General features: G+C 43.8%; 1 protein-coding gene across 4 annotated transcripts in view; it reads left to right on the forward strand.

Annotated features, from left to right (window-relative positions):
• The window catches only part of TRABD2A (TraB domain containing 2A), a 116,564-nt gene that overhangs the window by 67,297 nt on the left and 23,405 nt on the right, over positions 1-25,862 (forward strand). For 2 of the 4 annotated variants that reach the window (XM_068271291.1, XM_068271292.1), the window contains exons 3-4: positions 13,034-13,180; positions 18,204-18,378. In XM_068271291.1, coding sequence (XP_068127392.1) covers positions 13,034-13,180; positions 18,204-18,378 — 322 coding nt within the window. Of the gene's footprint in view, positions 1-5,044; positions 5,089-13,033; positions 13,181-18,203; positions 18,390-25,862 lie in introns of those variants that run through there. The other 2 variants (XM_068271294.1, XM_068271293.1) reach the window with 2 other exon arrangements.

Below are 25,862 nucleotides of genomic sequence, written 5' to 3' on the forward strand. Positions count from 1 at the left end.
GTTTGCAGTTGATATGTAAATTTACCTTTAAGGAAAAAAGTTACCATGAATTAATGCATTAACACCAGGTATCATGTTTTTAAGATACAATCCTGAATCTGAATCAGTTGGCGAATAAAATCGATTCTGATTCTGTCAGACATGAAAATGTTTCACTTTATTTTCACCTATAAGACACCACCCATATGTGTTATGTTCCTGGCACATTGCTTAGAAGTCACAAGGCTCTGGTGAGGCATTCTCTCACAACCTACTTAGTTACTAGGCTTAGTGAGTGTCTTATAGTTACTAAGATTCCTCTCAGAGTGAAGAAAGAGTAGTAAATTAGTGTGTTGGTGCCATTGTAGTTACTTCTTTTCCTGTCCTGGAGTTGTGTGGAGAAGATCAGAACAGGTTTTTTTGCAGCAAAAGGAAGGGTTCTACTGTGGCGTACAATAGAAAGGAATATGACTACCGTATATAGGCAGTGGCGTCAGTACAGCACCAGAAACACTCAAAAGACTACTCATATAAAACTTGACACTGGGTACCAAAACCTGCTTTCCAGGAACAGCCACAGTGATAGATAGATGTAAGCATTAAATTGTTAATGATCACCACTATTCTGGACACACAAAGAGGTGATTATTACCATTTTAACACCAGTGAATGCATCTAAATGAAGGATTGAAGTGCGGTCACCAGAACAGGGACAAGGTCCTCCAGCACCCAAGGCTGAGACACCAAAGTGCGCCCCTCCATCCCTCCCACCCCAGCCGTCACACACTGATTGCTATTAGACTAAGAGGGCCACAGGGCCCACAACCTCCCCAACACCTTAATATCTAGTTATATGGCTTGCAGTCACTGCTATGTATCCCCTTTTCTTATTTCTTTCTGCTTAAGGGAATACTTAAGGCTCTCCTCAGCCCCCTGCAGCTGAACGGTGCCCTCGCCGTGTCCCTCCGATGCGCCTGGACTCGCCGGCGGGCACTTCCGGTTTGGCCGTCACCGGCCGACAGGCTGGGAACACGGCTTATTAGCGCCATCTATAATGCTATTGCGGCCAGGAACGCGGCTAATAAGCCACGTTCCCAGCCTGTCGGCCGGTGACGGCCAAACCGGAAGTGCCCGCCGGCGAGTCCAGGCGCATCGGAGGGACATGGCAAGGGCACCGTTCAGCTGCAGGGGGCTGAGGAGAGCCCCGGGTGAGTAGAAGTCCTTTTTTTTGATGACTTAAGTATTCCTTTAATACACAAATTAGGAATGACAGCTGAATGAATTGTGCGCCCCCTCCTACACTGCGCCCTGAGGCTGGAGCCTCTCCAGCCTATGCCTCGGCCCGGCCCTGGCGGTCACAAGCCTCTGAATTACCTATCGCCATGCCACTGTTACAGTCCTATGCTGCAGAGCTTCACTTTCTGTGATGGCCTGTCCTCATTTCACCCTAAAGTGTCAGAAATGGTGCTGGATGACTTAGCACCTGTACTCACATGTGGGAAAAGTGAGGAACAATAGTATGTATAGGAATACTACTTCATTTGGGTCTTAGATAGTGCTAAATGCAGATGAGCAGTATCTTGTGTTAGCCAATCACATTTTGTAAAAGGAAGCAGTGTAAAAAATTTAAGTAAATATTTTTTGATGACTAGAAGTTGTATCAAACTGGTATAAAAAGCTTTATTAGGAAGCTTGGTAAAAGCTGTTCATAACCTTTAGAGAGATTATCACTAAAAGAGGTGAACAGGGTTTTTACTGGCTTCAGTATATAGAATGTGACACCCGTGTATTGTTCTCGAATAATGCACAGCTTGTAAATTTGTTCAGAAGGGCCATTCATAATTACAGAGTGTAAGCTTACCTTGTGGAAGCAAGTGCCAGGCTGGGCTGAAAGGAGGCTGTGTAGAGTCATATGGTCCAGTAAAGTACTACTCCCACTGGGCTCTGGCTACAGGAGGGGGGGGGGCGAAGAACTATCTCTCACTTTACGTTTTTCACTTTATCTATAGAAACCTTTAAAGCACACAGCAAGCAAAAACAAGTAAAAAATAATGCTAGAAAAGTAAATGTAAAAGTCAGTTTAAACGAGCATAACTTATTTTGAGTGATTTATTTATTTCGCTTTGAAGGGGCTGAAAAGTTATTTTGTAGATAAAGTGAGGAATAGATAGGAGATAATACATGATATTTAGTTTGTGAATCAACCCTGGTAACATTTCACTTTCAATGCTACAGAGATGGGTCTCCTCGGTTTTTAAACACTCAGTGTGGTTGGAAGTTGAGGTGATGCAATACAATGGTAGACATGCCACTAAAGTTGGTTTACAATATTTTTAAGTCAATCAGTCTGTTTAATCCAATTTCAGTTCATTGCTTGACTGTGAAGCTGATAAGTTTCTGAGTGTTGTCAGATCCATAATTTCTTGTGGTTTTTAAGGAATGATCAAAGTCAGTCCTGAGGTGTCACGCTAATAGTGCTTGTAGTAGACACTCGGTTAATTATTACCTGTTATTACTCGGGTTAAAGGACACACAAGGCAAAAATAAACGAATGAAATAAACTATTGTATCTATCTTCCTTCTCCTAAAAATGACTTTTTAGGATATCCCACAGTTTTATTTTATGTTTAAATCTACTTTTTAAGTTATAACTGTTTTATTGTTTTTGCTGAATAACACATTTATTGAAGTATGCCAGAGCTAAAATCTATGAACTATTGATCCTTTTTATCTCTTTCCTGCTCTCAGAAGCCATTTTCTGCTAGGAAATTGTTTTATAGTTTGAATTTCATGTCAGTAAGGGTCCTTTTACACTTAATCAGTTGCTTTCAGTTAAAACGGAAAGAAAACTGATTTTCAAAGTAAGTTCCATTTTTCCTATGGCACCTTTCACACAACGCGTTTTAACTGAAATCTTCTTCCCAATGCACTGCTATGGAAAAAACGCGTACTAACGCATACTAACTGATTAAGTGTAAACGGGGCCTGAGGGTCACACTGTAGTCACTTCCTGTCTGTGTCAGGACTGAGCCAGCCACTTATATACCTGATATTTCACTCTTTCAGGCAGAGAAATAAAAAAAAAAAAAGGAACACAGCCTAGTTATTTGTGTGCTATGCACTGTACATACCCATGTCTATCTCATCTGTCCCATGTCACTTGCGTTGCGTTTGATGCGACGTTAAAGTTGCACAACGTGCTCCTAACGCAGCGCATGTAGGTTATGACATTGGACGTTATTTTGCACTGCGTTATGTGTCTCTTGGTCCGCCGTTTTCGCCGCATACTGATGGAACGAAAACCGCGCATGCGTTACATTTTAAGGAAAAAAAAACATTTCTGAGCCTGTGCAACACACATAACGTAGCAAATTTATTGCTAAACGCACAGCATGCAGCACTTTCTAAATATTGCTACACGTTACACACAACGCAACGTGTGCACTGTGAATGTCGCACAGACTATTGCTGTGCGTTAGTCTGCGTTATAATTTTTTATAACATGCGACTTTATTGTCCCACTGTGAAAGAGGTCTTAAGGAGCACACTTGACAATGCGTTTCCACTGTTCGCTCTGCTATTGCAGTTTCCCACTTTCCTTCGTGCTTTTTTGGAAGTGGCGGAATACATTGTAATTGCAAACAGAGCCAGATTAAGGCTAAAAGGGGCCCTAAGCAAAGTAACTGATTTGGGCCCCCCACCCCCATATTAGAATGGGAAGATGCAGCTGCTGTGTGCACAGTAACATGCCGGACACACTGGGGCAGCCGCTCTACTGGTTGCTATGGGCAACAGCCCGCTTTCCTCTGCACAATGCACGGAATAGCAGTGCCAACATGCAGAGGGAGAGATGATTGGCCGGGACGTTGTCACTCGGGGCACCCCTGTAAAGAGGGCGCCAGATATCACAGCAGCAGCACTTTCCCCCTGCATCTCCAGCCTGGCAATAACAGAAAGCTCTGGACACCGCCAACCCGGAAGCCGTTCCCCAGACAGAATTACATAACTACCTCCACCATCACCGAACAACCAATTTCCTCCCAAACTAGATAGCCACATCCACCATGCAGCCTCCACCCCCGTGAATACAGTAGTCCTGCAGAGAAGGGCAGCCGCAGTGGGGTAAAATGACAGCACCAGATGACTCACATTCACCTATTGCGATCCAAGCAATAGAGGTTCCGTCATCCGTAGCCCATCTGTCTCCACTAGAGTGCCGCTGCTCTGTTACTACTATTATTACTACTTCCTACTTCCTGTCTGTTCTGAGAATCAGGAAGTTCAGAGCAAGTGGCGGCACCGTAGAGGAGACAGATGGGTTTCGGATGATGGGACCACTATTGCTTGTATCGCGGATAGGTGAGTGGGCGTTTGTCATCTGCTGCTATCATTCCTGCCCGCTGCAGGTATGGTTCTCTGTGGGAAGGAAGGGAGGAGTGGGCAGCGCACAGTAGCAGAAGAAGGACCCAGGAGAAGAGCCTGGCTCTGAAGACAGTCAGCAGTGGGCGGCGTCCTTTGACAGGATGGGGAGGGCTGGATTATGTGCTGATGGGGCCCCTATGACTCTGAATGGAGGCCCCAAGCGACTGCTTCTGTTGCCTGGTCGGTAATCCGGCCTTGATTGCAAACACATGAATTGTGTAGAAAAAAATCGATTCCCGTGCGGGCCATTAACTATAATGGCCATTGTGGCAGTGCCCTTCTTGCCATGCGCAGCATAATGCACACAAATCAGAGTCCTTCCTTCCTAAAGTTTGACCCTTTTAAAATGAAATTTCAACTCGCAGTGCCAAAGCAAAATTTGGCTGACTCAGAGCTAAGGAGAGAAAATGTACTGAAATAATAAATACAATAAAACTAATGAAGACAACCATGATTGATGTATTCATCTCTTGAGAACAAAACAAGGTGGATGATCATTCACTATAATACTTTTATGAAATATTTGCCATTTTTCAGATGCAGAAGCCAGTACATCAGCTCTCTCTCTCTCTCTTTCATCTGCAGGGGACTCCAGCTCACTGTGGGCCTTGGTGTCATCACATTTTCTTTTACCCACTTGCAGAAGAGAGAGACAGTAGATGGAATGGCATCTAGAACTGCAATATGGTAAGTTTTCTATGCTTACATTTTGATCCGTTTTTTTCAGTCAACAGCTACTTAGAATTTTAGCACTGCAAAACTAACGAGGCAAAACAAAGAGTGAAATGCATTAAAGTGCATCAGAGATACAATAAACAGGCATTCAGATATAAAGACCTGAAATACAGTGTGCTGTATGGTGAAGCAATGAAATGTGCCACTGTTCATCTGGGAGCAGAGGGCCAGGAAACCTACTAGAGCTGATCTTACAGGTTTCTGCAGTTTGTCTTGGTTGTTAAGAACTTCATTTGACAATACTAGTAACAATTGCTAAGCAACATTTGGCCTTACAGAAAATGCATGACTACTAGTAACAAAGACCAACACAAATAAACCTGGAGAAAAAAAATACAAAATTGCCTGAAAAGTTTTTTTTTTTTGTATACAAAAGTCCCAAGGGTACCGCTGGTAAGCCCTTCACTTTCTTTTAAATTTCATTCATGAGCTGTATTGTATGGCACAGTGTGTTTTTCTTGTTATTTTAACTAAATCCCAGCTGCCAAGTATTGCAAACCAGGGCTGTGTCAGTATTTTGCCCAGACAGCTGCATTGAGCAACAGCTCTGACTCACAGAAGCCTTCAGTATTTGCAGGAACCCTCTGAAGAACCTGCAGGCAGTAACCAGAATCACCTGTCTGCATGAAAGGTCTAATAACAATTAAAGTGATTGGGTCATACTAGTTAACTTCACATTATTTTTATGCACCTTTAGTGCCATGGCAACAAACAGGAGGTACAGGAAGGACATTAGACCAGAAAAACATCAAAGCTTTGCTGCATACTTTCAAAAGGAAAGTGAGGAAAGCAGGAAAAATGGTGGAAGAAGTAGGTTCATATAAAAAATTGGCTTGGGGTAGGACTTTGGAAAAGCACTTAGTTTGAGCACCACTCCAAGACAGCTGAAGTATTGTGCGATTCTCTATACTGATGTGGATTGATGGTTTTGAGGGTTGTTATTGTGGTTGGGTCCACTGCCACTCCAGAGCAGAGGCATTGCTGCTCATCTGATGGATGGCAACAGATATAAGATGAATTAGCCAATAGGAAATCATTGAAGACTTCAGCTTGTTCCCTCAAATTAAAGAGCAACAGACATGGTGTAAACCACGCCTTAAGGTTAGGTTAGGATAGGCTAGGATAGGGGATAGTCAGAGTTTGGTGATAGAATCCAGTTAGGTGTGAGAAAACGCGGAAAAGCCGCTTCGTGTACTGGCGGCAAGGCGGCTGATTCCGCGTCCAGCGCTGTGGTTTGTCCGCAGCAGCGTGCGTCTGGTGTGGCTGGGTCTGTTAGTTCACACAGGTTGAGGAGCTGCGCGCGCCAGAAGTCAGACCTTTTATACCAGCAGGAGATGTATCAGCTGATCAGGACGATCAGCTGATTCCTGCTGGACTCCTGATTGGCTGAGTGGCTCGGGCGGGGCGGCAGAGTCCTGCAACTATATATTCAGGTTGCTTGTCAGTTGCTGGTTGTCTGCCATTGCGAATACCTATGTGTTAGCAATCAGACCTTAGTCAGATCCTTCAGTGTGGTGGAACCAGGTGGACCTGGGAATCCACACTTAGCCAGTTCACTGTATTATTATCTGTGTTATTGCTTAGACCAGTTCCAGGGTGTAGAGACCACGGACCTTACACCCCAGACTAGGAATACTGTGTATCATCTGTGTTATTCCTTAGACCAGTTCCAGGGTGTAGAGAGCACGGACCTCACACCCCAGACTAGGAATACTGTGTATCATCTGTGTTATTCCTTTGACCAGTTCCAGGGTGTAGAGACCACGGACCTAACACCCAAGACTAGGGAACTTGTGTTATCATTCTGTTATACTCCAGACTAGTTCCAGGGTGTAGAGACCATCGGACCTCACACCCAAGACTAGGCATTGTTTGATATCTGTTATGACCTATTGCATTTCTGACTTTCCCTCTGCTTTCTGATTCGGTACCTCGCATATCTGATTACCTGTTGCCAAACCCTGCTCGCTTAGGATACCGAATCAGTCTTCTGTCTTTGTAACCTTATCTGTCTGTGTGTTGCCGACCTGGCTTGCCCGACCTCGAGAGCTATCTCTCTCGTTAGAGATAGTCTCCAGACCTGGTAGTGACTACCACCCTCAGGTGTCACTCACTCACAGGTTCAGCCTACCTTACCCTGAAACTCCACCCCTTTGGAGTTCTCAGGCTACTGGAAGGTCTCTGTTCCTACCAAAAGGCAGTATCGCCCATACTGCCAAAGACTACCTGCTCCTCGGGTGGTCTTACTCAAAGTCATTACAGTTGCAACAAACACTCTCACTATAAAGGTGTCCAGAGGTTAGTTATACTTGGATTATCGGCGATTCTGCAGATCATCAATAATCAGGTATAATCTGTATTCTTGGTGATACTGCAGATCACCAATAATCAGATTCTCTCTGTGTGCTGACACCGATCGTTACATTAGGTTAAAGAGAAACCGTAACCAAGAATTAAACTTTATCTCAGTCAGTAGCTGATACCCTCTTTCACATGAGAAATCTATTCCTTTTCACAAACAGATCATCAGGGGGCTCTGTATGGCTGATATTGTGGTGAAACCCCACCCACAGGACACTGTGAGGACCATGGTCCTCGCAGTTTCCTGTCTGTGAACCTCGTTGCATTGTGGGAAATAGCTGTTTACTGCGGTTTCCAACTGCCAAAAAAGCAAGCAGCATCTCCTTCCAGTGACATCACCTGCCAGCAGTAAAAATGTCACCATGTGATAAATGTCAGAATGTAAATCAGGGAGAGGAAAGCTTTTACAATGGGCAAACACTGACTAAATCATTTATACATAATTATTGTAAAAATGAAGCACTTTTTTTATTACATTATTTTCGCTGGAGTTCCTCTTTAAGGTCAACAATAATGCAACGGATAGGTTATTGTTTGGGTTTTCTAGAGAGTTAGACTTACAGTGAAGTTCAATGTTATAGTTTTGGTAGAGAGAGAATTAGGGTTAAACTGTGTTAGGGCTATTGAGGCATAAAGGTTAGTTAGGGGCTCAGGTTAGTGCTCCGTAAAACAAAACTGGGATAGGGTTATGTAAAAGACATGAGGGGAGGGATAAGTTATATTGAAGAATTAGGGTACGTTGGGAAAGTCCTACACTGTTCTATGCTGTGGTCATTTCAGAGCAAAGGTTTGGCACTCCGATCACATAGTTCTCAAATAACAGGCTCTGAAATCATGGATTTGTTGACCAGTCTGTAGGTTTGGAAAAGACAGCTTTATACTGTGGTATTAAAAAAATGAAATAAATAAAAAGACGAAACCTTTTTGTACTGATCATGTTTCTATAGAGTCTCACTATCACTAGTAATGTGGAAAACAAGGGGCACAATCATGCAAGAATAGCGTGGGATGCATTTTCATACATAATATACTGCACGCCAAATTTGTACACTGTCAGATTTTTGGCACTGCATAAATAATTTTTGGTGTGTTTCTGCAGAATTTCCTTGGACAATCAACAGTTCTGAGACTATTAATTATTTGGCAAACAAACAGCATTAGAAAGTAAATGTCAGCCAAATAAACACTGGAAGTTGGCACTGTTTTTGTTTCGAAGAGGCACACTAATTAAAGCAATAAAATTACACTAAATAAGAAATTAAGGTGGGAGTTTTATGCGTGTTGATTTATGGACATGTACTTCTTGCATTATGATTTTCTCCTTTTTTCAACTATATTAAACATAAGATTTTGCCATACAGTATTTACTTTAAATGGAATGTTTATGCTACATGGTACAACAATTCAGATACTGAATTACTGCATTTGGAATATTTCATTATTTAAAAAAATTATGTGGGTTATGAAAAAGACCAGGAATTTATATAGTCAGCTGAAAGGAACTAAAAATGCCTTTAGGGAAGTATGCTGCAATTGGAAGACAGTTGGATAGAGGTGGAGGGGCACTGGAGAGGCTGTACACTTGCTTTTGTGTTATACAAAAAAGGATGACACTCATAGCTTGTTTTATGAAGGTTGGACTGTATGATGATACTTCAATAGTCCTCAGTTCAATATGAGAGCATTTCAGCTGAACTGGGCAAACTAATCTTGTGTCAGCAGGACCTAAATCCAAACCCTGGTGAAATCAATGGAGATGACAATTGAATGGGCATTCAGGGGTTGATTCTGAGATCATCATAATAATCACAAACACTGGTCCACATGACAGCCCAGGGGCCCCAGGTCTCTCTCACTCACTGGGGCCCCCAAACCACCATGCGACACCTAGAGGGAAGTGCGGGCAAGCCCTGGACCTCTCACCTCCAGGGAACTCACCCCACCACCTCTAAACTGAATGCCAACTGCAACAAACACAATTGCTAACTTCCAGCCAGAGCAATATCCTGCCTCTATCTGGCCAGTCAGCCAATCAGGTGCACTGTCATACACCCTTTGCCTGCTGTACCATACCTAGCAGGAATTACATAGATTAGCATTCAGGTGGGAGGCTTCGGTTGGACGCAATCGTGAATTGCGTTGTTTACAGGGACGCCCCGTGTAGGCACATCTTCCACACGGTCCCCTCCCTAACCACTCACCTGTCAACCGCATCCTAGAAGCTGCAAAAAATAAATTTAAAATCACAAACACTGGTCCACATGACAGCCCAGGGGCCCCAGGTCTCTCTCACTCACTGGGGCCCCCAAACCACCATGCGACACCTAGAGGGAAGTGCGGGCAAGCCCTGGACCTCTCGCCCCCAGGGGTCCAGGGCTTGCCCGCACTTCCCTCTAGGTGTCGCATGGTGGTTTGGGAGCCCCAGTGAGTGAGAGAGACCTGGGGCCCCTGGGCTGTCATGTGGACCAGTGTTTGTGATTTTAAATTTATTTTTTGCAGCTTCTAGGATGCGGTTGACAGGTGAGTGGTTAGGGAGGGGACCGTGTGGGAGATGTGCCTACACGGGGCGTCCCTGTAAACAACGCAATTAACGATTGCGTCCAACCGAAGCCTCCCACCTGAATGCTAATCTATGTAATTCCTGCTAGGTATGGTACAGCAGGCAAAGGGTGTATGACAGTGCACCTGATTGGCTGACTGGCGTCTGCTGGCCAGATAGAGGCAGGATATTGCTCTGGCTGGAAGTTAGCAATTGTGTTTGTTGCAATCATCATAATAATCTCTGCAAGCTTCACCAACCAGCTTGCACATACAAGTGTTAAGAACCATGTGGTAAGGTATTGCTCCAAAACAGTCTATAGCTTGCCATCAGTCTTCTGTACATTGTTGAGTTGTTATGTATTCTTTATTCTCCACCACTCTGCTGGTAGTTACGATCTCGGCCTGGTGTGGTTTAGAGTTTAATAACACAGCTACACTTTGTTTTTTTTACTCTGTTACTGTGGGTCATCATATGGGGGGAGTCTGATACTGGGGTCTCTCATAGGATGATATGTGTTACAAGGATTTGTCATAGTGGCTTTCTTTTACTGGGGGGTTGTCTGTTACTGGAGTCTGTCATTAAAGGGGATCCGAGATGAAAAACTAACTATAACAAGTAACTTGTCTATACAGCATATCTTATCTAACATTTAGATAGTTTACAAAGCAAATCTAGCTGCAAACAGCTTCAACAGTTTATGATTATTTATTCCTGTGATACAACGAGAGCGGCCATGTTCTGTTTGTCACATTACACACAGGCAAGCTGATCTGTATTTCCAGCCCTCAGCCTGTGAAAACTTCACTCCCCTCTCCTCCTAGATAGTGCTTGTGCATTTTGAAAGACCATCATGACAGATTAAATGTAATCAATGTGTTCCGTGTCCACCTTTAGCAGATCTTTCTGCTAAAATCTATGCATCCTTCTTTATTTAACGATCCCATCGCTAAAGATCGTGGAAACTTCATTCATCAGAAGTTTCTAGCAATTCAGTCTTGCTTTGGGTACTTAAACTAACTCAAAATATAGAAGGATTAAAAAAAAAATCACAATATCAACCAGGCAACAGGTAATTTAGTTAGTAGCCTGCATATTCCTTTCACTACAGATTTCCTTTAAACGGATTAGGATGCTCTGTCTGCAGCCATGAGTTGTATATGAGTTTGGAGTAATGTTCCTGGCATCATTCCACTGGTATGCCCTGTGCCCTACTCATTTCATCAAGCATCTAATTTGCTTAGGCAGCTTAGTCTTATGCAGCATCCTAATCAGCTCTATGCTCCTGTACTTTCATCAGCTTTTGGTATATCTATACTGTATATGCTGCAAGGCATGGCCCCAGTCTCAGTTTGTTCGGGGATATGTACTTTGTATTTTATCTGTTGAGTACATTTTGTATGTTTATATTTATCATCAGACCAGTTTTCAGGTCCATTGCAAGCCAGCTATTCCTGGATTTTGATTTCACTGAAAAATGGCAATTTGAACTTTCAGTTCCCCCTATGTGACATTCGCAGGGCTGAAGCAGAGGGTACACGGATAAGCTATTTCTGGTGTCCTTGGTTTGAATTGACTATGCTCTACTAATGAGACAGACTGGATGAGTCAGTGTTTTCTAACCAATGCACACAGGTTTCCGTGACCTTTCAGAGGAACCTGTGTGAACTGTCTGGAAAGAGAAACCAAACATTACTGGGTGCCCTCTGGTTGTATTTCTGCAGCTGTCACGCTTTCTGCAGTCATAGCTAAGCCCATATTAGCTGAAGAGGGTGGGAGAAGAGGGGCCTGTCAGACATTGGATTCTTTTATTTATTTATTTTTAACACAAAAGGACCCCCCCTCCTGCCTTTCTCTTTTGTCCTTGTGTGATCAAAGGGGTATTCTGCATATGAAAGGATTATAGTATTATGCAACTTAAATTAGCCAATCACCACCCTAGACCTTAACAAAAGCACTCACATCTGTTCAATCAGTTGCCCTATCTTCTCTGTTTTTCTTTTCTCAGCTCAGCATGTCAAGTCAATGCCTTCATTAGATTGTAGTTCAGAAAGTCATTCTCAGTCTTTCACAAAAAAGATCTTGGACTCATTGGAACGGATTTAATAAGGGGGATGGCAGTGAAGTTTCACTCGGCTAACTGCGATCACGCAGTTACATGTACAGGAATTTGAAATAAGCAGGAACTTCTCTGCATGATTAGTTGTTTCAAGTGATCACTGATGTTTACTATTCACCATGAGGAAAAGTGAGGCAACATCACACGGAGGATGGAGGGTGGGCAGCAATGTGCGACATTTACTGGCCTCAGCATGATCAATATTTAGTAGTATGACATGTTAACATGGTGTCAATAATTTTTGTGCATGCACGACCATTAGAGCTAGTCAATGAGATGTAGAAGTCCGCACCGCCTCTTGCGTTACCAGTTACAATAAACTAAAGTAACTCCCGAGGTGATGTGAACTTCTACATAGCTTCTACTCCAATCAAAGGACAAACATAATACAGGTAGTCCCTAGGTTAACAAATGAGATAGGTCCCTTCTGAACCTGAATCTGTTCTTAAGTCAGAACACAGTGCAATCTCTGTCCCCTGTACCCCCCCTGTGTCACCTCTGCCCCCATACCGGCTTATAAAAGTTTAAAAGCCATTTTTTCTTCAATTTTTTTTTCCAATTTGAAACTTGACAATTTGACTTGTCCCCACAGAATCTATGCTGTCCTTATCGTTCGTAAGTAGGGTCATTCGCAAGTCTGTACTTCAGTTGAGTATTATTGTCACCTGTATTTCAACCCATTTTATGGACATGCTCATGAAAAAAGCCAGTCGCACTCTTAGCATGCTGGTTTTTTTTGGACTCCTGAATTTGCCCTTGAATAATAATACTATCGTTCCTCTACACGGACTCTCACTAAGCTCATTAAAATATCCATACAAGTCTGTCAATTCTTTATTTTAAATCTCTAATATTTTATATTATTTTTATTTCCACAGGTTATATTTGCATTAAACCAGACCCTTCTGCAACAGGAAAGCCTTAGAGCAGGCAGCATGCAAGCTCCATACACAACTGATGACCTTATCAAGCATTACAACTGTGGAGACCTAAACTCCATAATATTTAACAAAGACTCTTCACAAGTATGTTTGTCCAGTTATTTCATACATATTGCTTCACATATTATCTGATCTCTAGCATGTTTAAAGCACTATTCAAAATAAGAAATATGGAGCTGTCTGAACATCGTTTTCAGTTTACCACAGTTAATTAAAAAAAAAAAAAAAAAAGCTTAAAAGTACAACGTAACTTTTTTTTTTTTTTTTGCAGATACGTGATACAGAGGCGCCAAAAAGGATAAAAACGTTTTAAAATCCGTTTAAAAGGGGAAAGTTGATGGACTTTCCTCCCTCGGAGAAACAAAACGGACTGAGACATTACTAATAATCACAGTAACATTTATTAGAAACTCCAAAAGTGCAACGCGTTTCGCTGGTCACTATCCCGCTTCATCAGGCAGTGAATGGAGGATACAGTGTCGGGTCTGTAGCGTGGCTGAGTGCCTCTGTGCCATGCTACAGACCCGACACTGCATCCTCCATTCACTGCCTGATGAAGCGGGATAGTAATAAATGTTACTGTGATTATTAGTAACGTCTCATAGTCCGTTTTTTTCTACGAGGGAGGTAAGTCCACCAACTTCCCCCTTTTAAACAGATTTTAAAACATTTTTATCCTTGTTGGCACCTCTGTACTACATATCTGCAAATATCTAGTCCACCCTTGGTGGAGGGGTGTCTCACCACCTTCTTCCTGTCTACAGAGAGTGACTTCTTAATACCTGAGTGAGGTCAGGTCCTAATTCTCCCCACCTGCCTTTCCAGTGGTTGTCTTTGTGGCAACCCATGTTTGTGAGTATAACCATTGTGCTTCTAATATACTACCACTACTGACTGAAATACTACACTATATTGGGCTCTCGGTTTTCTTGTTTTTATATCAATCCCCCCCTTTTTTAGTTTTGCATATAATAGAATCTCTGCATATTCTACTTAACTTCCTGCCCCAGTGATAGGGTCTCACATCTCTCCAGTGGGTACACAGCAATAAAAACATCAGCATGCTTCCTTGAGATGACTCTCTTCTCACTTCCTGAACAAAATCAAAATCACCTGCACTTCCTGAATCAAAAAAAAATCTGTGAGGTGTCTATAGCAGTTTGTGTCTCTACAATGGAGAGATGCACAGTTAGAAAAGCCACACACTTTTTCTAATCTTTCTATCCACATCTAAAAACAAGGATGTGAGTTTTACTAAGGACACAATTTACTACATTAGCTTCACACTAGGTCATTACATACCTAATATGCTGTGGCTAAAAGAATAGCTAGTTGCGTGTGAAGTATGTGTCTAGCAAACTGTGTGCCTCCTAATGCACAGCATTGTATTTATAGCGTATTCGCTCATCAGTCAGAGGTTTACCTCCACATAGAAATGTTTTCTGTGACCAATAATGTATTTTAAAATGTCATGCACAAATGCGTATTATCAGTCAGATGCTAAATACCATGACTCTAGTGAAAGGATTAGTGCGCATCAGTCCTCAGTTTAACTTAGGATAGCTTTTCCTGTGAGAGGCATAAGACTACTGTGCCAAGCCTCAATGTGTGGGAAGAATTTGTGCTTATTGCCCATAGCAACCAGTCATTTATTTTTGCATTTGCAAAGAAATCAGCAGTGTAAAATACCAACTGGAAGCATGATAAATATTTCAAGGGAACAAATCATTTTCACATAATTATTATTATTATTACATACACTTAAGAAGGCAAATGTGGGCACAGGCTCCCCAAGTTAATGTTTGCATGAGATATTGAAAACACTAATGGAAATATCTACAGACTTCAAACAGGAAAACAGATAGCTGCCAAGTCCTTATTAGCATCCATTACATCTGTACATGCATTCAACACTGGTACAGTTTTTCTGTAGTGTACATGAGGCAGATGGGGGGTGTCAGTTGGGACACACAGACACGTGTCCTGCTCCATGCCATGCCTCTGTGTCCTCTCTGCACTGCTCTCCCCCCCCTCCTCCGTGCGAAGACCCCCTGAATCTAACGATAGCCAGCCTATCGGTAGACTAACGGGGAAGGGGCGTCCCTCAGTGGTGCATCTGGAAGGGTGCACAGGCATGGCTTGTGCCATGGGTGCCAAGACTGCCTCTGTGCTGCACCGCCATGCCTGCCCCATGCCTCTCCGTCTCTCAGACCTCAGATCAGATTTTTCTGTTATCTGGGGAACATGGCTACTTTATTTATGCATGTAGGGTGCACTTGGCTATTTAATTATTTTATCTCAACGCACCTGGCTATTTAATTTATCATGAGGCACCTGGCTTCCTGTGACTACTTAAAGGGAACCCAAGGTGAGAGGGATATGGAGGCTGCCATATTTATTTCCTTGTAAACAATGCCAGTTGCCTGGCAGCCCCGTTGATCTTCTGGCATAAGTAGTGTGAGTCAAAACCTTGAAACAAGCATATGGCTAAAGCAGTAAAACCCGAGTCAGCTGAGTCAGAGTACCTGATCTGCTGCATGCTTGTTTAGGGTCTATGGCTAAAAGTATTACAGACACAGGATCAGGATGAGTGCCAGGCAACTGGTATTGTTTAACTACTTGCCAACTGCTCCATGCCAATTGGCGTGAGCAGTGCGGCAGCCCCAGGACCGCCCCACGCCAATTGGCGTGAACGGCCATCTATAGGGCTAGCAGGAGATCTTGCGCAGGCTGCGCGCGCATCTCCTGCTTAGAAGGAGACTGTTACACGGCGAAACCCCGGTCTAATTGCTTTGTACAGCGCTGCGATCCGCAGCAGCGCTGTACTGGGGACAGCCGTGCCCCACTGGAGATGTGGAAGTGATCCGCTGTCATAGGCTGAAGCCTATGACAGCCAATCACGCTGGTGGGGGGAGGGAGCGGGGTAAAGTTAAAAAAAAAAAAAAAGAAAGAAATGTATTTAAAAAATAATAAAATAAATATTTATATAAAATAACAAACACTGGTGGAGCGATCACACCCCACCAACAGAGAGCTCTGTTGGTGGGGAGAAAAGGGAGGAGGAATTACTTGTGTGCTGTGTTGTGCGGCCCTGCAGCTTGGCCCTAAAGCTGCAGTGGCCAATTTTAAGAAAAAGTGCCTGGTCTTTAGGGGGGTTAACACTGAGGTCCTCAAGTGGTTAAAAGGAAATAAATGTGGAAGCCACCATATACTTCTCACCTCGGGTTCTCTTAAACATTTTTATTAGGGGTCATGTGACTACTTGATTCTTTTATCTGGAAGCATGGAAATATTTGATTCTCTTATCTGTAACCGTGTGACTATTTATGTATTTAATTGTTAGGCACATGGCTACTTAATTCTAATATCTAGGGGACAATGGCTTATCAATTTATGCATATAGGGGCAGAGTAAACTCTGGTATTTGGGTAACCCAGCAGCTTAATTCTGGTTTTACAACAGTAGTGCGGCCTACAGATAAAAGTTAAACTGCTTCTCCAACAGTATTGAATTATGGCCTCCCAATGCTTGTTGGACTAAGATCTTCCGACTTGCCTTAACCCCCTTTCAACCAATAAACAGGGAGAGCAGGGGAAAGGGGGGGGCAGAACATATTTGGTCTTCTTGGGGCCTTTTATGGTCTTAATCTGTAGCCAGTGCTCAAACTAATTAGCTGTAATTATGTGGGGAAAGGTTAGTGTTAGGAGTGGGGAGGTTAGTGTTAAGGCCCGTACTCACGGGCTGCAAATGTTGCCTGTCGCCAGCACACGTGAGCGTGTGGGCGACAGGCCGGCGACAGCTCCTCGCCAGGTCCCTCTGCGTACACACGCGGAAGAGGGACCAGCGGCGAGACGGAAGCTGTCGCCGACAAAAGCTGTCGCCGACGGAAGCTGTCGTTGCGGCGACAAAAGTCCCTCGTGAGTATGGGCCATTAGGAGTGGAGAGGTCAGTGTTAGGAGTAAGAGGGGAAGGTTACAACTGTAGTGGGAGGTTAGTGTTAGAGTTCAGAGAGGGAATAAAAAGACAGATTTCAAAAAAAAGAAACTGTGGCAATATCCTGAAAAAAACAAAGGCAACCACAACAAATGTAAGCGAGAAAGCTTGCTGTTTTTAGAGGGGAAGGCTGGGGTGGAGTGGGGGAGCAATTTCAATGTTTGCCATAGGTGGCTCCCCTGGCGTCCCTTGCAGGAGAGGCACTCCGGCATTAAAAAACGCCACTTCCTATTTCTTCCGCTCTTTCCATGTCTCTCTCCGACTCTCTGAGCTCTGTGCTCTTGGATGGGAGCATCAAGCTCTGTATTCAGCATTGTGACCCAGTGGTCGCAGGCATTTTATTTTACTAATCGAAAAATGAAACCAAGCCATTAAAGGCTGCAGGAGCAACATGGAGCGCCAGTAATGGGCGCTAACTGATCTGGCTTGCCCCAGGATAACGCTGGCTCAGGTGCTCTTAAATACGAACACATAGGCTCATTTAACAGCACCATGAAAGTTGTCATAGCTGACAATATTTAATCAGGTTTCTTTGTTCAATTCAGATCAGTAAAAATTATGTCCTCCCTAGTTGCTGCATTTTACATACCATCATTTAATTCTGCACTGCACTGATTCAGCAACTTTTTACCCATCCTCCCTCTATAGTTGTCTAAAGCTATGTTCACATTTAGCAGTCTTATCATCATGTGAGGTGTCAACATGCCAGTGCTCCTGCCAAAAACATTACTCTGTACTGAGCAGCAGGTGTTGTCCTATAGTGACTGCAGTGTAAGTAGGACTAGTACACCCGATTCTGTGGGAGAATACAGTAGCAATCAGTTTAATTAAGATCATACAGCCAACTGCTGAACAAGGGGATGTCAGTATGGGCTTCAGACCATCACCCATGACAACCATGTAGGTTTAGATGGCTTTGTGGCAGTAATATTAAAGTGTAGCGAGCAGGATTTCATAAAAAATAGTCAAGTCATGGGTTGGAAGCTTGGACTTGCAGACATCATGGGTTCTGGCTGAAGGTTTGCTGCATAAAGATCTGTATCAGGTAATCAGATTAAATCATTCAGAACATTGGTGTGATTGTTACTACTGTAACAATGCATTCTTATTGTAGGTGCCTCATTTTATCAATGCCACACTACCTCCTCACGACCGAACAACTGCACAAGAAATTGATAGCTATTTCCGCCAAGAGCTCATCTACAAGAGGAACGAGCGCATGGGGAAGAGAGTGAAAGATCTGCTAGAGCAGTTTCCAGAACAAAGCTTTTTCTTTGCTTTTGGAGCAGGTAAGGAGTGATCAAGCAAAGCTGTTCTTGAATGTGATCTGATCTCTTCCTTCGGCTTAGATTTTGTGCACCCTGTCAAGAAGCTGGTGGCTGGGGATGCATGTTCTGTGTCCTATCACATTATAGGGGTGTTTAGAATAGTGCAGTGAGTCTAAAGTGGAGCAGAGAGGCTAATAATTCTGAATTGCATGCAGATCTCATGCAAATTGCGTACAGCTTGGACCTGGTCCAATCAAATGTACTTTTTGCTGATTTGGTTTGGTCCAGCTCCATAGCATTTGCATAAAATGTTCATGTAAGACAGAATTACTAGCAGGTTAGACTGGTTTCTTGGGTTTCAAAGGGTGCAAAAGATGGGGGATGATTGTACAGAGAACAAAATGATAACTAAACTGAACATAAGTTCACTAACTTTCTGTAAAAACATTCAACCTAAACGTATTTCATGAGATAATTGGAATTACCTGTTTCAACAAGAGCGGAGTGCATACATACATCCAATTTTGATCAGCCGATGATTGCCCAGTTTTACCACTTTTATGCAGTATGAAAGCTTAAAGGGATACTGTAGGGGGGTCAGGGGAAAATGAGCTGAACTTACCCGGGGCTTCTAATGGTCCCCCGCAGACATCCTGTGTTGGCGCAGCCACTCCCCAATGCTCCGGCCCCGCCTCCGGTTCACTTCTGAAATTTCTGACTTTAAAGTCAGAAAACCACTGCGCCTGCGTTGCCGTGTCCTCGATCCGTGAAGTGAGAGGTATATGGAGGTAGGGTGACCAGGCGTCCTCTTTTGCCCTGACAGGTCCACTTTTTCCGACCTGTCCGGGGCGTCCTGGCGGGTTTTAGAAATGTCTGGGTAGTGAAGAGCCATTTGGGAGCCGAACGAGCCGGCTCGGGCCAAGCCTTAGTCTAGTGATGGGAATTCCGGCTCTTTAAGCATCTGCTCTTCTGGCTCGGCCACTCAGTTCCCAAAGAGCCGGCTCGTTCGGCTCCGAAAACGGCTCTTCATCACCGCTAACACACATCAGATCAGCGGTGAGCAGGAGATGGGAACCAGCGCATAGCAGCCGCACGGTGGACTTTAAATGCTGGACATAACCAATGATGTCACTTCCTGCATTTGAGTTCACCAGCGCATGGCTGGTGTGGCTGACTCCTATCTCCTGCTCACCGCCGATCTTAGGTATGTTAGCGGTGGCAGCTACACCGCAGGGGAGAATGAGGGACGTATATTTAGGCAGCCGCACGCAGCATGGGGGAAAGAGCATTTTGTGGGGAAATCTGCTGCGAATAAGATTGCATTTGTGGGAAAATCTGCTGCCAATAAGATTGCATTTGTGGGGAAATGTGCTGCCAATAAGATTGCATTTGTGGGGAAATGTGCTGCCAATAAGATTGCATTTGTGGGGAAATGTGCTGCCAATAAGATTGCATTTGTGGGGAAATGTGCTGCCAATAAGATTGCATTTGTGGGGAAATGTGCTGCCAATAAGATTGCATTTGTGGGGAAATGTGCTGCCAATAAGATTGCATTTGTGGGGAAATGTGCTGCCAATAAGATTGCATTTGTGGGGAAATGTGCTGCCAATAAGATTGCATTTGTGGGGAAATGTGCTGCCAATCTCATTGCATTTGTGGGGAAATCTGCTGCCAATCTAATTCCATTTGTGGGGAAATCTGCTGCCAATCTGATTCCATTTGTGGGGAAATCTGTTGCCAATCTCATTGCATTTTGTGGGGAAGTCTTCTGCGAATCTGATTGCATTTTGTGGTCGGCCACCCTCCACCATGTGGTCCGGAAAAAAAAAATGGCCCTCCATGCCTGCGAAGTTAGACAGCACACAGCTAAGGTCTTGTATATTTGGCCTCACCCATGACCACGCCCACATGCTGTTGTGATCGTCCTCTTTTTTGGAAATCAAAATATGGTCACCCTAATGGAGGTTGCCATATTTATTTCCTTTTACGCAATACCAGTTGCCTGGCAGCCCTGCTGCAGTGGTGACTGAATCACACCAGAAACAAGCATGCAGCTAAATATTGTAAGATCTGAAAATAATGTCAGAAACATCTGATCTGCTGCATGCTTGTTCAGGGCTATGGCTACAAGTATTAGAGGCAGAGGAACAGCCAGGCAACTAGTATTTCTTAAAAGGAATTGAATATGGCAGCCTCCATGTCCCTTTCCCTTCAGTTGTCCTTTAAGGGGGCTACACATCTCTCAACTTGGCGGCCGATCGAACATCCGAGTCGATAATTATCGAATTGGATGAAAATCATTTTCGTCAAGAGCATGCCCGATCGACGATGTGGCCAATTTCGGGGTAAAATTGATCGCATGTATTGGCTGCACATGCTGCAAGATGTCGGGCCGTCGTGGTCGATCTGGTGCGCAGCATGATCGAATCAGCCAGATATTGATAAAAAAAAATCAACCACTGTAAGGCCAGCTTAACTGGAAGTGGGAAAATTGGTCAATCAAAATTGGATGGGTGTATGCACCCTTAATTAATTAAATAGAGAGGTGATGGTGCCTTGTATATTGGTTAATGTCCCCGTATGATACAGGGTGGGGCCAACCCGAGGATTGACAGGTATATAACTATTTAGCAAAGAAAGGTCATAAGGCCACCATAATTATACCAATATGCAAAATCAGTTTATTACAGTAAGATACACTACAATACAAAGCACAATCCCTTAAATAGTCCCTCGAATAGTCTCAAAAACCCTCCCCACATTTAAAAACAGACCATGCAGAGCCTGTATCATGCATGAGTGGTCCACTGCTTGTGTCTTAAATACAGATCAACAATCATGAGTTTAAGCCTAAAGGCTATATGTTCACCTCACAATCGCCCGCGCATGCATTCACCTTCCAAACTGCCACCATGTCCCAATGTATAACGGGGGCCCCCCTCTCACTCTCTTTTCGCCCGTTATGAGCAGTGGAGAATGTGATTTCCAACTTTCAAATGATAAGTTCCGCTATAAGGAATCAAAGTCTCCGGATATCTTATCACCTCACAACTTTAGGTGTAATACTTTTAGGAAGTATGGATGGGTCTCACCCGTGCACTGTTTCCTTTTCCGTATATTCAGTACCGCTTGTTCCATTCAGTATATTGAGGCCATGTACATGGTAACTCCAGTATCCGCACAGATCACCGGTATAGATGACTCCATTGCGTGTATAATCAACACGCGGACCACGCCAGCCACGCTGGTACTGGATACAGGATGGAGGCGGCCGCCAGAGGTGAAGTCACTGGTATGCAACCACTCAGCCAAACGGAGCTCCGCCCACCGACGCGTTCCACGCCCACATTGGGCGTTTCATCACACCCTGATGAAACGCCCAATGTGGGTGAACATATAGCCTTTAGGCTTAAACTCATGATTGTTGATCTGTATTTAAGACACAAGCAGTGGACCACTCATGCATGATACAGGCTCTGCATGGTCTGTTTTTAAATGTGGGGAGGGTTTTTGAGACTATTCGAGGGACTATTTAAGGGATTGTGCTTTATATTGTAGTGTATCTTACTGTAATAAACTGATTTTGCATATTGGTATAATTATGGTGGCCTTATGACCTTTCTTTGCTAAATAGTTATATACCTGTATGCACCCTTAAGCCTGGTTCATATATCCAATTTTGATTGGCCAATGATTGATCAATTTTACCACTTCCATGTATTATCAGAGCTTACCGTGGCAAATGAAGAAAAAGATCCGCACCACCTTAAGAAAAGCTTAGTCTGTTTTATTGGAAAAAAACATACAAATTTAAAAAGAACTTTAAGGCAGGACAGTCCACTGTTTCGGGCTCCTGCCCATCTTCATGCTGGCAGCATGAAGATGGGCAGGAGCCCGAAACAGTGGACTGTCCTGCCTTAAAGTTCTTTTTAAATTTGTATGTTTTTTTCCAATAAAACAGACTAAGCTTTTCTTAAGGTGGTGCGGATCTTTTTCTTCATTTGCCACAGTTTGAGTCCCATGGTGTCCGGGACTATTAGATCTGCACACCTGACCATCTGAAATTGATGGAAGCCAAGCAAGTGCGACTCCACACTCAAAATTATCAGAGCTTACCTACACGATCAGGTCCAATCTGATTTCCTATCTTTTAATCAATTATCTGATCATTCCTATACAGAAAAATCATAAATCAGATTGGACTTGTTGGAAATATTAGATTCGACCCGTCTGCAGGGAAATTGCATGGCGTGTACCAGGCATAAGACCCTAATCTTTCAGCAGTATTCAACTTTTGCCTTATTTTAAACACTTATTTTAAAAAAAATCTAGTCCAGGTTTGTCATGTTTACTAGTTTTTTTCCCACTATTTTCCAAATTTGCCAACTGTCATCTGAAGCACTCACTAAATCTTGTTGGATGACTTTATTTATTGTGTTTACATAGCTTTATAAACTGAATCTTACAAATTCCTGTGTGTAATTGCTGGGGATACACGGTACGTTTCTGTACCGTGTATCGACCAGCTGATCCGACCAGCTGATAATATTCAGCTGGCCCGATCAAGCCGCTCGACCCGCGCCCGCTCGATTCCCGCCTGCGGACAGTGGCAGGGAATCGAGCAGCTGATAAGGAAGCACCGGCGGGGGTGAGCGGTAATCAATCCACACGGACGAGCGGGGACGCGGCTGGGGTCGATACAGCGGCTAATCGAGCCGCCGATCGACCCGTGTATCCCCAGCATAAGAGCTTCAGTTTCTTCCAATTCCTGTGAACAAGACATGAATAAGTTGACGCACAATTTTGAGTAACTTTGCAGGATATCACTAAACACACACAAAATAGTTGTTACATAGAATATTCACTTTGCATTAGGTCAGTAAACCTCCCAAGTATCAGCATTTTTTTTATTAATTGAGCTATTTCCCACAGCCATAAATCTGATCCTTACTTGCAGGGTATGTCTGAATGACTGTCTGAGAGAATGCTGACGCATCAAGTATTTAATGGCCAGTATTCTAGTGATTTAAATCCTGACATATTATAGTCACTTTAAAGCAGATTGCCTTACATTCTTCCAGAGGTAGTCATGTACCATACACATTTTCAGAAGTATCAGTCAACATGCTATGTCATTTTTTTCTTTATGTCATCTACATAGACTTCTAAGTCAATCTCTAAGGCATCTTTCACATCATACGCGCTGCCTTGCGCATATGGTGTGCGACACGCAAGAAGGGCAGAAGTGCATAGACAGCACTTCTGCCATTCACATCATATGCACTGCGCAGTGGTGATCGCACTGCTGCATACGTTTTTCTGAAGTGCAGTGCTGACCCATTCAATGTAGTGAGTGGAGCCAGCAACACAGCGCATAGCGAAGCAGATGGCATGCGATCGTGTGTGCTGCGGTCCAATCGCACTGCCATCAATGATGGGAATGAGCCCTAAATCTCATCTCTGGGAATCCCAGCAATTGACATTGGCAGTGCAAACAGTGCTTTGTATGCCCCCAACTGACTGTTGACCTTGAGTGGAGTCAGTTTTGTTAACTGTGTTAGTTGTAATTTAGTCTGCTCCTTGGCCAAAATCATTCCTGTAATAATGCCTTGGGGAGGTCTTCCCAACAAAAGAGAAGAGACAGCGACAGAACAGAGACAGAAGGCCCTTAAAGAGGAACTGTCACAAAAAAATCTTAAAATTTAAAACACATACAAATAAGTACATTTCTTCCTGAGTAAAATGAGACAAACATTACTTTTCTCCTATGTTGCGGTCACTTACAGTAAGTAGTAGAAATCTGACATTACCGACAGGTTTTGGGCTAGTCCATCTCTCCATAGGGGATTCTCAGCATGGCCTTTATTCTTTATGAAGACAATCCCTGAAAAATATTTATACAGAGATGCTGGCCAGCCTCCCTGCTCACCGCACACTTTTTTGGCAGTTGGATGGAGCGACTGCCATTCATTAAGTGCATTTTGAAAATACAGAATCCCTGTGAACCCCCCATGAGGAGATGGACTAATTCAACACCTGTTGGTTCTGTCAGAATTCTACAACCTACTGTAACTGACAGCAACATAGGTAAAAAGTAATGTATGGCTCATTTTACTCGGTAAGAAACGTACTTCTTAATTGTATAAGTTTACATATTTTTACATTTTAAGATTTTCGTGACAGAAGTCCTTTGAAGAGATCTTCCCCAACACTACCACAATTTGTGAAGGAAATGGGGTTTCTACAAGCAGGCCACATTAAGGCAAAGAGGAGGTACCATGGTAAGGTAATGGTCAGCACTGTAGACACTTGTTGCTATTAGCATAGACATGAGACAGTGGCAGAAAATCCTTGGTGGAGTCTTTCCATAGACTACACACAGACACCTGCTTTTTCACCAGTGATGGCAAGCAATGGACCACATTAAAGCAAAATAGAGGATCCATGCAGGGGATAACAAAGTGAGCAACTGTTTGTCTAATGTGAATAGCAGACATAGAAGGTCTTTGGAGGGGTCTTCCCAAAAACTGCTAGGCCTTAAGCTGGCCATACACTAGGCCGATTCCCGCCAGATCGACAGCAGATTCGATCACTGGGATCGAATCTGCTGTCACATCGTTCCCGCTACACGCCGAATTTCGATCCATTTCGTCCGATCCCGTCGATCGCTCCGTGTGGAAAATTACCATCGATCGCCCGCGGGTAGGGAGCACGTCGCTAGCGGCGTTCGAGTGCCCGACGACCGACGCAATAGAGCCCGCATACATTACCTGCTCCGCCGGCGCGACTGCCCCCGGTCACCGCTGCTCCATCTCCGCTCTGGTCTCCGGGTCCGGCATGCCTCACTTTCTCCTGGCCGGCAGGAAGTTTAAACAGTAGAGGGCGCTCTACTGTTTAAACTTCCTGCCGGGCAGGAAGAAGTAAAGCATGCCGGACCTGGAGACCAGAGCGGAGACGGAGCAGCGGTGACCAGGGGCAGTCGCGCCGGCGGAGCAGGTAATGTATGCGGCGGGGGAGCGTCGGCGACAGCACCACCACCACAACAGATTGTGAACGGTTTCAGGCTGAAATTGGTTCACAATCTGTTTGCAGTAAAGGTAGCCATACGATCCCTCTCTGATCAGATTCGATCAGAGAGGGAACTATCTGTTGGTCGAACCTGATGGCAAATCGACCAGTGTATGGCTACCTTTAGTGTGAAAGCTGTTTTATTTGTAGGAAAACTTCTCAATGGGCCTTCATTCAGATTTTGCTCCGTTTTATTCATGGTATTCTCACATTTAGTAAGGCTGGAACCAGAACCATGAATTAACAAATCAGGATTATTCATATAATCTTTAGTGAGAATATAGTCCCAGCTATGACAGTAGCAGCATCACTTAAAGCACTGGAGCCCAAGCTGCTGCCATAAGGCTGTATTCTGCCCTTCAGTGCCTAGTATATGGCCCCTGGACTGATTCACCAATGAGAAAAATTTCCAGTATTAACTAGTTACACTATCAGTT

The sequence above is a fragment of the Hyperolius riggenbachi genome, chromosome 1 (assembly GCF_040937935.1).
Source record: "Hyperolius riggenbachi isolate aHypRig1 chromosome 1, aHypRig1.pri, whole genome shotgun sequence".
Lineage (NCBI taxonomy): Eukaryota > Metazoa > Chordata > Amphibia > Anura > Hyperoliidae > Hyperolius > Hyperolius riggenbachi.